This window comes from Anabrus simplex, chromosome 1 (genome assembly GCF_040414725.1).
Source record: "Anabrus simplex isolate iqAnaSimp1 chromosome 1, ASM4041472v1, whole genome shotgun sequence".
In the NCBI taxonomy this organism is placed as follows: Eukaryota; Metazoa; Arthropoda; class Insecta; order Orthoptera; family Tettigoniidae; genus Anabrus; species Anabrus simplex.
Genome location: NC_090265.1, coordinates 798,767,346 through 798,785,490, shown reverse-complemented (window position 1 = coordinate 798,785,490; position 18,145 = coordinate 798,767,346). Strand labels below are relative to the sequence as shown.

The 18,145-nt window shown below is 40.1% G+C and overlaps 1 protein-coding gene across 8 annotated transcripts in view; it reads left to right on the top strand.

Annotated features, from left to right (window-relative positions):
- The window catches only part of LOC136857546 (glycerol kinase 3), a 462,535-nt gene that overhangs the window by 337,119 nt on the left and 107,271 nt on the right, over positions 1–18,145 (top strand). For all 8 annotated transcript variants that reach the window (XM_067136297.2, XM_067136291.2, XM_067136293.2 and 5 more), the window contains exon 9: positions 9,303–9,508. In XM_067136297.2, coding sequence (XP_066992398.1) covers positions 9,303–9,508 — 206 coding nt within the window. The remainder of the gene's footprint in view (positions 1–9,302; positions 9,509–18,145) is intronic.

Below are 18,145 nucleotides of genomic sequence, written 5' to 3'. Positions count from 1 at the left end.
TGGAGGAGATGTGTGTCATCCCGTGATGTAGTTATAATTTGTGTTTGGATGCATTTGGTTCTCTTCAGTCCTCTGCTTCCATACTCATATCACTGATGTTTCATATGAGCAGCAATGTCTGCCTGCACACACAAGCCAGTCATTCATCCTGTTCAAACTCTGTGTTTGTGTATACTGTGCCCTTTTAGTAGCATGAATCATGTTGATTTGTGGAGAAAAGTTTACAGTCTGTTGACTCTGATACACTAATTCAGTAAGTTATCAATAGCCCTCTGTTTATACACATAACGCGACAGTCAAGAAGACACTGCTAAGCTCAGGAATGCAAAATAGAGTTGGGCAGACCAGAACAGACAGTTGTTTCGAAACATTAGGAGCTTGAAATGGAGCGTTTCGGTACAGTGTGCTGGCAAGCGGCACACGGGGCTGTAACTGCGCTGCAGAGAGAACTTCGTGAGGCAACTTGACATGGACCGCATCAGCGATAATGTCGCTGTACCTGACGTGCTATGGGTAGTTATGGCCAGCATAAAGCTGCGCGGAACGTGAAGGAGCAGTCGGAACACTGAAATTGGCGCCCAGTAATCTCGTTTGAAGGCTGCTTTTAGGTGAAGAGTTTATCGGTCAATATTAAATACACATAACACGGTTACAATGGCAGTACAGGTGTTTAAAAGTAAATAATCCAAGGATATTATCAGCATTTGAATGTATCAGCCTATATTGTGAGTAATTAGGGCCAGGATAAAACTGCACGGCACGTGAAAAAGCAGTCGTAACTCTGAAACAAGTCTAAATATTGTTTTTTTAGGGTAAGAATGTTTTCATTCATTCTGAAATATACCTGTCATAATCACACTGGCAGGAGATGTGTTTACAAATGTCACAATGTTATTTACACTAATTAAAAATGTACTTGCACAGTTGAAGGAACATTCTTCAATATTCTATTTATGTGGCTACACAACATACAAGTGAAACACGAAAATAAAAATAACCCATACAAGCAGAACAAGAAGATAAAAATTAAACACTATATACAAGCGGAATAGATTAAAAATAAAACTATACAAGCAGAACATGAAAATAAAACTTAAACACAATATACAAGCAGAACACGAAAATAAAAATGGTGAGATGTTTAAGTTTGAAATGTCTCGTCATTGTGCCGGTTGAAGATCCCTTTGCAGACAAAATAGAAGAACATAAATTGCATTTCACTCTGTCGGGTTTGATTCTAGTAAAGTCCTAAACAGTACTCTGGTACGACTTTGCACACGTTACGGTACTACCCTCAGGTAATGTAATACGCCCATGTACAAAGTAATGCAGACCTATGGTGTTTCTCACATTGCTGCACCATTTAAGGTAACGCAAACCTACGGTATTCCTCACATAGGTGTACTAATGACAGGGACTCGTACTATCCTGTGGTGTTCCTCACGTAGTGGGCACTAATCATAGGCAAGGCAGACCCATGGTGTCGCTCATATAGTGGTTTACCGTTTTTTGTACGGTATATGTTACTAGGCTTCAATGAAAACACTCTTACAAAATAGTTGAAAACAAAACAGAACACGTAAGTTATTCGCATGTACCGAAGGCCAGTTGCCAGTGCGACGGAACTCACAGAACAAAGAGGATAACACAGAACACTCCAGCACGCGGTGGCACATTGCTGGTATCGACAGTCAGTCAGTGGGCGAAGGGCAGTGCGTAGTGACTCTTTTGACGGGACACCGAGTCACTGTCTCGATCTCACTTGAGAATGTTTCGGAACAACTGACACTCGGTGTTCCGGAACAGCGGAACATAACTGTGCACCGGCACAGTGTATAAGGACATAGTGCCCAACCCTAATGCAAAATCACTCTACAATATGTAATCACATTCTTGACATATTGTGGTTTCCATTTACTGTAAGTTTCACCTGTATTTCGTCCGACATGTTGGCTGAATGATCAGTGTACTGGCCTTCGGTTCAGGCGGTCCTGGGTTCGATTCCCGGCTGGGTCAGGGATTTTAACCTTTATTGGTTAATTCCAGTGGCCCGGGGTCTGGGTATTTGTGCTATCCCCAACATCCCTGCAACTCGCACACCACACACAACACTATCTTCCACTACAATAACACGCAGTTACCTATACATGGCAGATACCACCCACCCTCATCGGAGGGTCTGTCTTAAAAGTGCTGCACTCGTCGAGGAATAGCCATACAAAATTATTATTATTATTATTACCGGTACCTGTATTTCAGCCTTTGTTCATGGTGCTGCTATTTTCATAAATATGAGTTCAGTTCTTAGAAATGTTATTCTCGGAAATGTAGATTGATTTATTTCAGTTATTTATTTTTATCTTATTTATTTTAGAATTAAGGCATACAAGTGTTTACACAAAAGAAGTTTATATCAGCTTGTTTAGAACTCATTACCAAACAAGTTAGCCATGTGGTTAGGGTTGGGTTTCTGTGAGTTTGCATTTGATAGATGGAGGGTTCGAATCCCACCATCGGTGGCCCTGAAGATGGTTTTCTGTAATTTTCTGTAACTGGCCTTCTGACCCCAACTTGGCAGGTTCAATCCTGGCTCAGTCTGGTGGTATTTGAAGGTGCTCACATACATCAGCCTGGTGTCAGTAGATTTACTGGCACGTAAAAGAACTTCTGCAGGACTAAATTTCGACACCTCGGCGTCTCCGAAAACCGTAAAAGTAGTTAGTACGATGTAAAGCCAATTCAAGGTCTATATACAAAGGTCTGGTTATGCTCCCAGAATTCTTTGCAGCAGTGGCCATTTTGGGACCAAAGCTCTCTATTTGCTGTTGTCTGCGTGTTAGCCAGTGCGAAGAGATTAAAGTTATAATGGGTTATTGTGTCACTCCAGATTGTAAAAGTCACTCATCTAAAGAGACTAGATTATTTAGATTCCCAATAGATAAGAATAGGAAGGCAAAATGAGTGCAGAATTGCCGATGTCATAAATGGCAGCCAACAGAACATTCACAGCTGTGTGAGGATAGTATAAATTTTATTGGAGAAAAATTAATAATCTCCAAGTTTATTCTATTTGCTTTTGTAAAAAGCTTGTCTATCTGACCATACCTTGTTTATGATCTTTTCCTGCATCTTCGTTTTGTGGAATTCCAATTTGAAGTAAAGAAAGCAGATAAAAGGAAGCTGTTAAAATGGAATCCCGTCCCTACACTCTTCGACTTTCGTAATCCCCCGAAATCTTTTCCGTGTTGTCAGGAAGGTCTTGAGCGAAAGAGGGCTGCCTTCTATGCTTGTATATATAATGGTGTTTGTCAATTTATTGGGATGTTAATTTATTGTAATATCTTTCTTTCTTTCTTAATCCATTTACCATCCAGGGTTGTTTCTTCCCTCGGACTCAGCAAGGGATTCCACCTCTACTACCTCAAGGGCAGTGTCCTGGAGCATGAGACTGTGGGTCTGGGGGATACAACTGGGGAGGAGGCAGCCTTACCTGGTATGCTGAAGAAGGGCTCTGTGGGTGATGGGAAGATTGGAAGGGATAGACAAGGAAGCGGCCATGTCCTTAAGTTAGGTACTATCCCTGCATTTGCCTGGAGGAGAAGTGGGAAACCATGGAAAGCCACTTTGAGGATGGCTGATGTGGGAATCGAAACCTCCTTTACTTAGTTGACCTCCCGAGGCTGAGGGGACCCCGTTCCAGCCCTCGTACCACATTTCAAATTTTGTTGCTTTGCTGGGAATTGAACCCGGGCCCCGAGAACGGCATCTATTAACACTAACCATTACACTATGGAGGCGGATGCACTGTTTTTAATGTATCGCGATTTTCTAATGCTTATATGTTTTCCTGTTGCTAGGATGAAAATGAATGAAAACCTATAACCTGTTTTCCAGTCAATGACCGGGTCAGGGATGGGATGAATGAAGCCCCCAACTTGCAGCAAGGATAGGAATTGTGCCGGCTGCCGAGGCCTGTCGCACTCCTCTGGGACATTGATTAATGACTGACAGATGAAATGAAATGATATTAGAGAGTGTTGCTGGAATGAAAGATGACAGGGAAACCGGAGTACCTGGAGAAAAACCTGTCCCACCTCCGCTTTGTCCAGCACAAATCTCACATGGAGTGACCGGGATTTGAACCACGGTACCCAGCGGTGAGAGGCCGGCGTGCTGACGCCTGACCCTCGGAGGCTTCTCCTGTTGCTAGGAATGTAGCCTAAATTGCTAGCTGTTACATTTATTGTAATAATTTTGTCTTAGGCTACCAAATGGGCTATCAGCTGAGGTGATTTCCTATCAGCAGTTTACAGCCAGATTCCATACCCTTTTATTTTGGTTCCCCCCGCGTACCTGTATGTTTTTATTTAATTTTAACCATCCCCACTTTTTTTGTTCATTGTATTACTTTGTTCATTCCCAGGTACCCTAAATTAGGTCTACTGGCTCAAAAAATATTATGATAATTATGTCAGATACTCCGGTTTTAATTCCATTGCAGTTATTCACAATTTATGAAACCTGGTTTATTATAGATGGCAAAATAGATATCTTATTATATCACAATTTGCAGGTTTTAAGAAAGCTATTAATTACATGTAATTCGAGGTAAATAAAACTAATTTTAACAGCTTTTATGTTCTTAAATACATTTTTAATTCCGAAACTCACCTATATGTAACATAGAAACGTTGTAGGGATTGTCCACACTCAGTTCCAAAATGGCGGCTCCATAAGTAACATTCGTGTCCTGACCTGTGTATATACATCTTGATAACATTATTATTTCCCATCCTTGTGATGCCAAAACCCTTCAGTGTGTTGGTGCAACACAACCAAAGTAAAAAGAACAACCTCTTATTAGTTATTATTAATAACTCTACGAGTCTTTTTAACATGGATATGTTTTTAGGCTGGGGGGTCTATCTGGAATTAGCATGGACACAGAACAGACACAGTGGCAACCAGTGAGCGTCATCTATTTGTGTTAAGTCGTCCATCATCTTTTTCGTCATGTTATTAACGTGGGCCAGAACACTGCCTTCTATATGCAGTAGGTACAAATGGTGCCATGTTTTAAACGAGTTCCCACTGTCTTTGACTGGCGTTTCATCTAGGCCGTAGTAAAACCCTAGATCGGTAGCATAATATACAGTAAAGCCTTGAATTGTGAGCATAATTTGTTCTGTAAACATGTGTTTGTAATCCAAAACATCTGTGTATCAAAGCAAATTTTTCCATAAAAAATTATTGAAACATAGATAATTCATTTCACAACCGAAAAATAATATTAATATAAAATGATCTGCATGATAAGCAACTTCCCTACATCTTCTAAAACATTGGCTGTTGCTTTGATACTCTCGTGATTCCTTTTGCTGAATCCAGACCTCTTAGTTCTTTCTTCTTGTTTAATAATGTGCAAATATGTTGTACCCGATGCATTTACTGGACGTATTAAAAATGGCGCCTACGAAAGGTAGAGGCCAGTCAAGGCAAAGAAATGTATAATAGGATATCGATATTGATGTATGCTAGAAGGCCATGACTAACTTAAACCTACCACTATGAAGGCGGTGTACAATGGTGTAGAATCGATAGAATTGTTTTTAAAAAAATAAGAAGGATCAAACAGATTATTATAAAAACTGACTTAAAAAATTGACGTGGTGAGGACAAGACGTTCCGAACATCGCTCTCAAAAATAAGCGAGATTGGCAATATTTAGTGAGAAGTATTAAACTGAGAGGACGGAAGTATTGAATGAATTGAATAAATAAACGTTGAAATACTGTGAAGAGGGAATAAAATCCTGAAGCTTCAAAAAATCCGTCCAGATATTTAGATGCAAAGTCGTCTGAAAACAAGAACTTGATTGAGACGTGAGAGCTCGAGATTGAGCCACATTTAGTAAAAATAGTCGCAAGGACAACCTAAAATAAGAAGCAATCACCATATAAAAATATATATTTATATTCTACGCAGAACCATGATGAGTTTATGTTTTCCAGAATCAACGTATATTGTCTACTGTGTTGCTGAACAGATGATGGCTTGCTAAATCGGCATAGACCAACCTGGAGGGAGATGTCATCCAGGCTGTTAAAACCACCCGACCCGTGTGGAGGAGGTCACTCTACCTGAAATACCACTGGTGGAGATCCTGCCCAGTTCCCGATCCAAGGACTACGACCACACCGAAGAGCAACTAAGGCCCGAGATATTGAATGGCGAGCTAAGTAATAGTATTAAGTAGTATAATTTCTTATATAGAGTATTACCAGTATATACAGTAGATCTGAATAGCCTAAGCGTGAGATAATTAAGTGTGCTGTGAATATAAGAAAGTGCAGTGTGAAATATTTAAGACGATATCTTGTTACAGAATGGTAACGTGTTTACTACATTATTTTATCCAAGGATGAAGGAATACGATTTAAAAATGCGACATAGTGTAACAGCAGTTTTCAAAGAATCCCGGTTAGTTAGAAAGATTCATGAGTGATGTAGTACCAGTCAAACCCAGTTTCGTCACAGAGGGACGCATGTTGAATTGGTTAAATTAAGTTACCGTACTCTTTGCTGTGTGACTATATTGAAAGAATAGACACTGAATTTGGGGTTATATTTGGAATTGTATGGTAAAACGCGTTTTGAGGAACGAATTCTGCGCTATTGATGAGATACGTATCGTTGTGTTTAATTAATATTGGAGGTTAAACGCGGTAATTATGGATGTTAAAAGAATTAAATATGGATTGAATTGAAGGTTAATAGTGAGATAATGAAAGTGTGTATAGTATTTTAAATGATATATTGCGCAGATTAATAGGAAGTAAAGCGTATTTGATATATTTAATGTGCGATGTTGGAGCACATATAAAGCGACTACAGAATATAAGTATGCCCCAGGGAGGAACCATAGCAAGGTATGGACAATAGAATTACGTATATTTTAATGAAGTGTGAATGTGGTTTGACAATAATAACAACCAGTGATGGGTAAATGAATACATGATTATATCATATTCTGAATGAATGGTTATTACATGGAAGAACAAGCTTGTATGCAAGTGGTATGATAATGTAGTGTTGAAATATCTTTGTGTAGGTATTAGCACACCTATATATGAAAAATGCTTACTGGCTATATGTATATCGAGCTGGAATACGATACATAAGAAATTATTTAGCTAGAGTAGGGAAATTATTTGACATTTACGTAGGATATCATCGATGTTTTATTAATATGAAATATTATTAGAGCGAATATTTACTTAGGAGCCGTAATTTAAGTGGAAATCGGACCGAGAAACTTAGTGCGTCATTCAATATTTCATTTTTTTTTTTCACTATAATCTGCACCAACGAACTCAGATAATTTTCAATGTAACTTAGGTCACTGATATTTGTATTCAGGACACATTATTCAAATTCAGTTCATTTCCGCGGTAACTTGAAAAATGTGATGGTTGTATTTTCAATGTAGGTGTATAATTAACACCGTGTGTGATGGAATAATTTATTGATATACCGAATTTTGACCGTGATCTGAAGACTATGATGTAATATACTTAAGTGACCAGACGTAAATTTTAATGGGAGGATAATTCATTTCAGGAATACGTGACCTAGAATGTTAAGATGTAAACTTAGTTTAGGAATTAGGCAGCGCTGACCTTAAATATTTGATTCAATAATTAAAATATTTATTTATTAGATTGATAATTGAAAGCGTATTTAACATTAACCATTTCTTTTGCGAATCTTGACAATTTAATAAATGTGTTTCTTGATTATTTTTTTATATAATGAAATGAGTTTTCATTTATACTGGTAATCAATAGTTGTACTTGGTGAGTAAGGTTCTCGTTGTGCGTATATATTTTTTTTTAAAAGGTTGACTGTAGTTTACGTTCCCAAAACTACTACTGAGCATTCAATTACGTAATTCTGAACCGCGTATGATACCGTTACTTTCTCTTCGAACACACGTTAAACCAAACATAGAAAAATTAACCATTTTTCTGGAGGCATGAATACCCTGAGATATATATATAACTGACTAGTTGGGAATTACTGTGGTTACCCTGACCCGAAGGGTGCAATGTAGTTGATGTAGACTTGTAAAAATCTTGCGATATTGGGCACAAGCGCTGCTTGTTTGTACTTCTCAATGATTTCCTTCTTAACTTCCATTATAACCTTCTCTTTTCTTTTTCCTGCCTTCGTCTTCAACTTCTTTCTTCATGGGACTCATTGCTGTATTAAAGTTACCTTATAACGGTCACTACACTTGGACACAAAATAGAAAATGCTTTATTTAAGCAGACGCGTGATTACATTATTATAGTGTACGTTTCGTATGGATGTTGACTAAATGAGTGAGGCATGGTAACTAAACCTGACCATGGGAGAAGATTACCGACAATCCCTATGCACGAGAGAAATGACTCAGTTGTGGTTACTTCGCGCTCAACAAACAGATCAGTACTACTCGTAATGCAAAACTTCGCTCATTTCTCAAGTTATAATTCATTTAAAATTTTGACTCATCTTGCAGAACACTCGCAATCCAAGGTTTTACTGTACACATTGCTATAAGAACGCAAGCTCACTTCTTCACAAAAAATAAAGTGAACATCTACACTCCTGTAATCCAATACAGAAAAGCATAGGATTGTCTATATGAACTCGCTCTCTCATTTCATAAAAAAAACTTGTCCATGACTTTCATCTTTTGCATGTAGCTGGGATTTTTTTTTCATTCCTTTACTTCTTTTTATGCAGAATAATTTCATTTCTTCAAATAATCAGTGATGTTGTGTAAGACTCGTAACCGTTGAATCTCTAACAAAATAAATAAGTTTGATCTGATTAACTGGTGTTTGGTCAGATTAACTGAAACATTTCTACATGTGTTATGATCAATTGGTATACATTGGTCTTAGTAAATGGCTGGTCCTTACAACCAGTGGTCTAATTATTTGAAATGGATTGTTTATTGTTTTGTTTATATGTGCTGTATTTAGGAGGAAAAGATTAAAAATGTATTTAACATTTGTGACTTTCTTTCTGTGAATTTGAAATCATACATTGTATAGGGCAAATAAATTTGCATTTGGAGTGCTTCTGGGGTAATTAATCTCAGTAATTATAGGGTTGTTCTGGAAATTCAGGATATTTTGAACTGAATTGAGTAGTACTTGCCAGAAAAACGTGTACCATGCTGTCTATATATTTGTGGAGCTATAGTTATGTTATTCTTAATGTCTAATGAGTATAACTTTGTATGTTATCAGCATACTTTGTGGCCTGACGCAGTTCACCACTAAGGGCCACATCATTAGGGCTTCGCTTGAAGCAGTTTGCTTCCAAACTAGGGACATCTTAGAAGCCATGAAGAAAGACTGTGGAATACCACTCGAGAAACTGAAAGTTGATGGAATGATGACAAGAAATAATCTTCTCATGCAGCTTCAAGCAGATATCTGTGGCATTCCTGTTGGTAAGATTATTTTCAACTAAAACCAGTTTGTAATTATAGGCAAATGCTACTATGATCAATAATTTTGAGAACTGGATGCATAGTGAATTGGTGGAAACATGGGATGGTCCTAAATCAGGTCTTCTCTTGTCCTTGCGAGAAACAGTTACTGGCATGCGTTGTATGGGTTGTATACAAAGAGTAGTTGTCTGTGAGCAGTGAAAATTTAGAATGTCACAGTTTGGGCAATGGACAGTCATTGAGTGCTGCCAAAAAATTACGTAAATCCACTAGCAATACCTTTCAGACGATGAAGCAAAGAAACCTTGGACTAAAGTCCTTTGTTTAAATGGCACAAGTGTTTTGAACAGGGTAGAGATGCTTTGGCAGATGATGAGCATACTACTGGCCAGCTAAGAATGATCGGAACTGAACCTGTTATCCAAGATGTTGTTATGGTAGTCCAGATTAACATTTGGCTTAGTCGAGCAGCTCGTCTCCTTTCCCCCAAGTCTTCCCAGTCCAAACTTTGCAATATTTTTTTAACGCTACGCTTTTGTCGGAAATCACCCAGAACAAATCGAGCTGCTTTTCTTTGGATTCTTATATCAAGAAATCCTGGTGAGGGTCCCATTAGTGATGTGCACGAATGACGCCTGGAATCGCGAGAATCGATTCCTACGACTCCGAGGTCGCACTCAATGTCGCTTGAGAGGAATCGGTTCCTCAGTGAGATCACCAGTGTGTGCTGGGCACACTCACTAGAGTGAGTCATCCATATATAAATTGGGCAAATTCGAACGTGCAATATTTACTATTTCTTTTGTATATAGTATAGTACGATATAACACCCATTTAAATCAAATGTCTTATTAGTTGTCATGAATGACTTAGGCCACATAATAATGAAATAACAATTTGCTTTGATACACAGATGTTTTGGATTACAAACACATGTTTACAGAACAAATTATGCTCACAATTCAAGGCTTTACTGTATATTATGCTACCGATCTAGGGTTTTACTACGGCCTAGATGAAACGCCAGTCAAAGACAGTGGGAACTCGTTTAAAACACGGCGCCATTTGTACCTACTGCATATAGAAGGCAGTGTTCTGGCCCACGTTAATAACGTGACGAAAAAGGTGTTCTTTTCGCCCGGGGAACGGGTGTTTGTCCCAACACTTTCCTCATCATATTCAGAGAACACACTACACTACCAACCATCACAGGAACACGCAATAGTGATTACACACCTCCATATAGGGTTGGCGTCAGGAAGGGCATCCATCGTAAAACAGGGCCAAATCCACATGTGCGGCACAGTTCACACCCACGACCACATAGGTGTGGGAAATATGGTAGAAAAAGAAGATGAAGAAGAACATTTCATATTACTGCTAAATATTATTATGAGAAACTGTTAGAATTACTATTTTTGTTTTCATCACTGCTTAACATTAGTTAAGGTTGTCCCTTTATTACAGTTGTAATTTGTTGAAATAGTAGTATTGTATTATGTCATAGTGGAGCCTCTGTGGCTCAGGTGGTAGCTCACCAGCCTCTCACCGCTGGGTTTCGTGGTTCAAATCCCGGTCACTCCATGTGAGAGATGTGCTGGACAAATTGGAGGTGGGACAGGTTTTTCTCTGCGTACTCCGGTTTTCCCTGTCATCTTTCATTTCAGCAACACTCTCCACTATCATTTCACTCCATCTGTCATTCATTAATCATTGCCCCAGAGGAGTGCGACAGGCTTCGGCAGCCGGCACAATTTCCATCCTCACTGCTAGATGGGGCTTTATTCATTCCATTCCTGACCTGGTCACATGACTGGAAACAGGCTGTGGATTTTCATTTTTCATATTATGTCATAATACCCATACAAGTTTTGATTTATTGACAATCCATACAATTTGATTAAGTTTCAAACAGAGAATCATATTTTCTGATCAAATTACAGTCGCATTAGAGTATATAACACCAGGACACTGTAATGAGAACAGGCATGGCTTGTAAAGTGACCTGGTTATAAACCAAAACGAACTCACATTACAGAACACATTCGTGCTGCACGTGTTAACGTATCTGCATCATAGATGGTGCTACTAGTTCCTCGGAATCGATTCTGGAATCGGGTACCTGATTCCCCAGGCATATGGAATCGACTCTTCGCAATTCCAGTCGCAACCCGTCACTAAGTCCCATATACTGAACCATACTCTATTTGGGGTCTTACTAGAGACTTATATACCCGCTCCTTTACATCCTTACTCATCATCATCATTTCCCTTGTCCGACTTGTTGGCTGATCGGTCAGCGTACTGGCCTTCTGTTCAGAGGGTCCCGGGTTCGAGTCCCGGCCGGGTCAGGGATTTTAACCTTAATTGCTTAATTCCAGTGGCATGGGGGCTGGGTGTATGTGTTGTCTTCATCATCATTTCATCCTCATCACAACGCGCAGGTCGCCTACGGGAGTCAAATAGAAAGACCTGCACCTGTCGAGCTGAACTTGTCCTGGGATATCCCGGCACTAAAAGCCATACGATATTTCATTTTTCATCATTTCCCTTTATCCAGCTGTAGCCGGGTAGGGGCAAATATGGTTCTTCTCCACTTTCTTCGGTCTTTCCACCACTCCTCCTCCAACACTGTGACCCAGTCCAGGTTTCTTTCTATAATACTGTGTTGGATTGTGTCCTTCCATCTCAATCGTGGTCATCCACAGCCTCTCTCCTCCTTGCATTTGCATTTCCATCACCTTTTTTTGCATTCTTTCATCACTCATTCACTTTATGAGCCCAAACCATCTTAGTCAGCTCTTCTCTATTCTGTCATTCATTTTTTCCACTCCAGTTTCTTCCAGGATTTTCTCATTCCTTATTTTGTCTCTTCTACTCTTCTGTATCATACTCCTCAAGAACTTCTCGGCTGCCTGTATTCGACTCTCATCCTTCTTTGTCATTGTCCAAGTTTCTGCTCCTTAAGATGTTATGGGTACGTAATACATCTTGTACATAGTTTCCTTCGCTTCCATTGGCACACCTTTGTCCCATAACATGTTTGTTACACTATGATAGAAAAGCCTTCTAGCTTGAATCCTCTTACTAATGTCAGCATCCAGTCGAGCATTCTCCATTAATTCACTATCCAGGTATTTGAATGTCTCCACTACTTCCAGGGGCTTGTCTGCAAGTCTAATCTAACCTTTCCCTTCTTTCGCTCCTCTAGTCATAACAAGAGTTTTACTACTATTTTCAATCCACATTCTTCGATCTTCCCATTAACCACATCCAACTGTTCTTGAACCTTCATGTCCTCTTCTCCCCAAATCACAATATCATCTGCAAATAACGTGGTGTTCATTTCTCTTCCTCCATATGTTGCTTTTTCTGTTCTTATGATGTCATACATTACTATTGTAAACAGGATTGGCGATAGGACACTTCCCTGTCTTAAACCACTAGTTATTTTGATCCAACTTGTCCTTTCAACTTGTGTTTGAATGCAACTACAACTTTCCTTGAACATTGCCATGATCATTTTTATTAATCCCTGTCCAATTCCTTTTTGCACCAGACTGTCTCAAACTTTAGTCCTGAGGACACTGTCATATGCCTTTTCAATGTCAATAAATGTCATCACCATATCATTCCCATACTCCTATTGTTTTTCTGTTAGTTGTCTTATAATGGAAATGGGCTCTATTTTTGACCTACCGAGCTCGATAGCTGCAGTCGCTTAAGTGCAGCCAGTATCCAGTATTCGGGAGATAGTAGGTTCGAACCCCACTGTCGGCAGCCCTGAAGATGGTTTTCTGTGGTTTCCCATTTTCACACCAGGCAAATGCTGGGGCTGTACCTTAATTAAGGCCACGGCCGCTTCCTTCCCACTCCTAGCCCTTCCCTGTCCCATCGTCGCCATAAGACCTATCTGTGTCGGTGCGACGTAAAGCAACTAGCAAAAAAAAAATATATTTTTGACCTTCCGCTTCTGAAACCAAACAGATTTTCCTGTATCTGATTCTCATCCCTCAACCTTATCCTACTTTCCAGTATCCTCTCCATTATCTTAGCAACATGGGATATTAGAGTAATTCCCCTGTAGTTCTTCAATATTTTCTTATCACCTTTCTTGAAAATTGGGATGATTAATCCTTTTTGCCAATCCTCAGGCACCTCCTTATTCTCCCAGACAATCGTGAGAACCCGATATGTTCCCTGCAGGCCTACAGCTCCAGCTGTGTTTATCATCTCCACTGAAATTTCATCTATTCCAGCAGTTTTTCCATTCTTCATCTTTCTTACTGCCATTTCAATTTCATTCATTGAAATTTCTTTATCCATTTATTTATCAACAAATTCCCTTTCCTGGTCGTCCATTGAATGACTGTCATCAGTTCTTATGTTCGGCATCTTCTGAAAATACTCTCTCCATCTATTTCTTATTTCTTCTGGCTTTGTTAATATTATGCCACCTTCATCCTTCACAAATCTGGTGTTTACTCGATCTCTCTTTTTGTTTCTTAAGATACCATGCAGTAATTTCTTGCTCCCCTGCATATCATCTCTCAATTTCTGTGTGAATAAGGCCCAGCTTTTCCTCTTTTCTCCCTCGACTACTTTTTTGGTCAAATTCTTTGCCTCCACGTATTTTCTTCTACTTCCTTCAGTTTTAGGTGTTTTCGATGCTTTCCGTGCTATTTTCTTTTCCTTCACTTTAATCTTTACCCTATCATTCCACCAGTGTGTTTTTTTGTCTTTCACATTTCCTGATGTTCTACCGCGTACCTTTTCTGCACATCTAACCAGTGCTTCCTTAAAGCTTTTCCATTCATCTTCAACATTCCCCACTCCGTCCTGGGTATCAAGGGTATTATTTTCCTCTGAAATTCTTTTTTTATGCTTTTCTCCTTCAACTTCCATACTTTAATTCTTTTCTCTCTTCTTAATGGGGGTTTTTCAATTTTTCCCACTTTCAATTTTCCTATCACAGCTCTATGATCTCCACCAAAGGGTTCTTCAGGCATGGCTGTAACATCTAAAATGTTCTTCCGGTGTTCTTTCTCTATGATTATATAATCAATCATGGTCTTTGTTCGTCTGTCTCCCCAACCATACCTTGTAATCTTCTGACTGTTCTTCTTTCTAAACCAGGTGTTACCAACAATCATTTGGTTCCTCATGCAAAAATCCACCAACAACTCGCCTTCTGGATTTCTATATCCAAAGGGCCCTACATCATCTTCCTGTCCTTGTCTTTTCATTCCTATTTGTGCATTTAGATCTCCCATCAGTAGCACTCCCTTATCATTATCTGTCTCTCCACTTCCTCTAAAAAGTCCTCTAGATGTTCATCTATGCAACCTGTTTGTGGAGCATACAACTGAAATAGATCTTTCATGCCATTTTCAAACTGGAGTCTCATCACCATCATCCTATCACTGACGCATTTTGTATATTCCACATATTCTTGGGTTTCTTTTCTAAGTATGATGGCCACTCCATTTTTTGCTTCAGGTCCTCCGCTGTAATACAGCCTGTATTCTTCTTTCAGAGGAATCTCCCCAGTACCCCTCTTCTTGGTCTCACACAGTCCAAGTATGGCTATATCTTTTCCTTTCATGAAGTCATCCAGTCCTTCTGTCCTGCCAGTGTCATGACATTTAATATCGCAATCTTGATGTAGTTTGGTGCTGGTTGCCCATTTCTCACAGTTCCCCCAGCACCTGAAGAGCTGCACGTCGCTTTTAGCAGGGGATGCCCTAATCTTTTCCGAGGCACCTTATCTGCTTTGTCCATATAGGCTATTGTTACGATGGGCTCGCCACACCCAAAGGCATTTTATACCTACTGCAAGGTTCAAAATTAGGCTGCCCCTAACATGGAGACAGACACTTTTCGTAGTCGCTCCTCTGGAGTACAGACGCTACGGGTTTGCCCCTTCCGCCATCTCCACCGTACCGAAGTTCACCTTCTCCGCCGTAGATGCCGTTGAGGTCTTCACTCATAACCCTGAGCTGGGACTCATATCAGATGTTACACACCGGGTCAGTGTGCTCTGGGACTCACATAGGCAGGGGCGCCCCTCCCTGATTAGGGCTGACTCCGAAGAGGGTCCGTACCTGCTACCTGCTACATCCTTACTACAACCCCTAAATACCCTCATAACCATGTGCAGAGATCTGTACCCTTTATTTGCATCATATTTATGTGATTACCCCAGTGAAGATCTTTTCTTATATTGACACCTAGGTACTTGCAATGATCCCCAAAAGGAACATTCACCCCATCAATGCAGCAATTAAAAATGAAAGGTCTTTTCCTATTTGTGAAACTCACAACCTGACCTTTAAACCCCGTTTATCATCATACCATTCCTACTGTCCATCTCACAACCTTATCGAGGTCATTTTGCAGTTGCTCACAATCTTGTAACTTATGTATTACTCTGTACAGAATAACATCATCTGCAGAAAGTCTTATCTCTGATTCCACTTTACACATATCATTGATATACAGGGTTATTCACCTAACATGTTACACGAAAATAACTTCTAAACCGTTAAAGATATCGGCATTCTGTTTTCATATTCGTAAATGGTACCGAGAGCCTTGTAAAATAATATGCTACTTAGTCTCATGAGGTGATTAATAACCAAGATATTGATACTAACTCCATATTTTTAAGGTGGTGGTGGTGGTGATTATTGTTTTAAGAGGAAGTACAACTAGGCAACCATCCTCTATATAACACTAATCAGACGAAAAAATGGAAGGGATCCGACACTTCGAAAAATGAAGATATCGGGCAAAGCAAGACAAGGTCCACGAAGGGCGTGAAAATGAAAGACTCCCTAGCCCTCGCAAACCTAATAGCGTCGGGGTCGGAAAAGAACAAGAGTTGACCAAGAGAGGTCGGATAGGATAGATGAAAGTGAGGTGCCTGGCACAAGTAAGTGGAAGCAATGCCAGGACTCAGCTGAGGGCTCCGTGGTCGCCAACCCACGCTCCAAATTTCAGAGTCCCTGGGGCCCCTTTTAATCGCCTCTTACGACAGGCAGGGGATACCGTGGGTGTTATTCTACCGCCCCCACCCACAGGGGGTCCATATTTTTAAATGGAACGGCACAAATTCATGCAGCTGGTATTGAAGTTCAACTGCGTACAAGGTCAAGGTCAAATATGTAATTATTTTCAAAATCGGACAATTACTTTTTGAGATATAAATAAGAACAGCATGCCCAGTTTTGCATGCCGCATCAGACGGCGTGAAGTCAATCAAGGACATATTGACGCACAAGCAGTTTCCTGGGAGTGAGTTTAGCCACAGAATGGATACCAGGCATGTAAGCACCTCGTACACATGTGATGTTTTTGCAAAGTGTGTATGACAGGCGAACTCGTGACAGGACAGGGAGGGTTGATGCGTTTAAAAGGAATAAATAAGAACTTTGGCTTGAAAGGAACATAAACAAAAGCTATAATCGTCACTGGTTTTAGTGTACAGTACATACTACTGTATGCGTTGAGAAATAAACATAACACAAAACACCGGAAGAGCTCCTTCTAGAAAAGGAAATTAATAATGTCCGAGGTACGTGATTAAGACACCTGAAGGGGTACAGAGAATAGTGGTTGTTACTTCATTTCTGGGGTTTGGACATCGTGGTCGTGTAGCCCCATGTGCGTGGGTGTGTATGTGTGTGCGTGTGTACTGTATGTCTGTTAGAATGTGTCTGAATACCTGTGTTATTGTGGTGTCTGTAGTAGTGTACTGTATTTGTAATTGAGGTGGGGAATTGGGATGGAGGCGGCCGTTGTCGTAAGTAAGGAACCATCCTGACATTTGCCTGGAGTAGCGATGGGAAACCACGGAAACACTTCCAGGATAGCTAAGATGGGTACCGAACCCATATCTTTTCCTTTTTGCCTCACGAGGCTGAGTGTACTCCGTTCCAGCCCTTCAACCAGAATTAAATTGCTTATCAGAGCCGGGAATTGAACCCAGACCAGCGCAGCAACATGTACGAATGCTCAAGCGCAACTGTAGTAGCTTGCATTCGGGAGAGTGTTCAAGTCCTGCCACGCCCAACCTGAAATGATTTTCATAATGTCCCATGTTCGACACCAGGCAAATGCCGGATAGGTACCTTTGTGATAGACCACGGCCGACGTCCTTTCCAAATTCTTCCCATTCCCATCCGTGGGAAACGACTCTAACTGAGCTCAACCTATTACACATGGATGTCAAAACAAAACAACTTATCTCCCTTCCCCGTTGTGTGTTTGCCAGTCATACAATAACGTTTCACACCCAGGGTATGTTAAGGTACATCACATTATGTTTACAGTACATGCCCGGTATCCGTTCTGTGGCTGGAATCAATGCCAGGAAGCAGTTTGCATGTCGATACATCCTTGGCCTGAATCGTCCAATTGCACTTATTTTAACCATTAGTCTCCGATGATTTACCCTATAAAATGCCCTTGATAAATCAATTGTGATACAGTCCATTTGACCTCCTGAATCCAGGATATCTGCTATATCTCTCTATATTGCTCAAGGAGAATCAATAATGAATAACAACAGAAAGCTTTTTTTAACACATTGAACACTGGCATATTTGTAACATGTTAACTGCTATACAGTAAGCA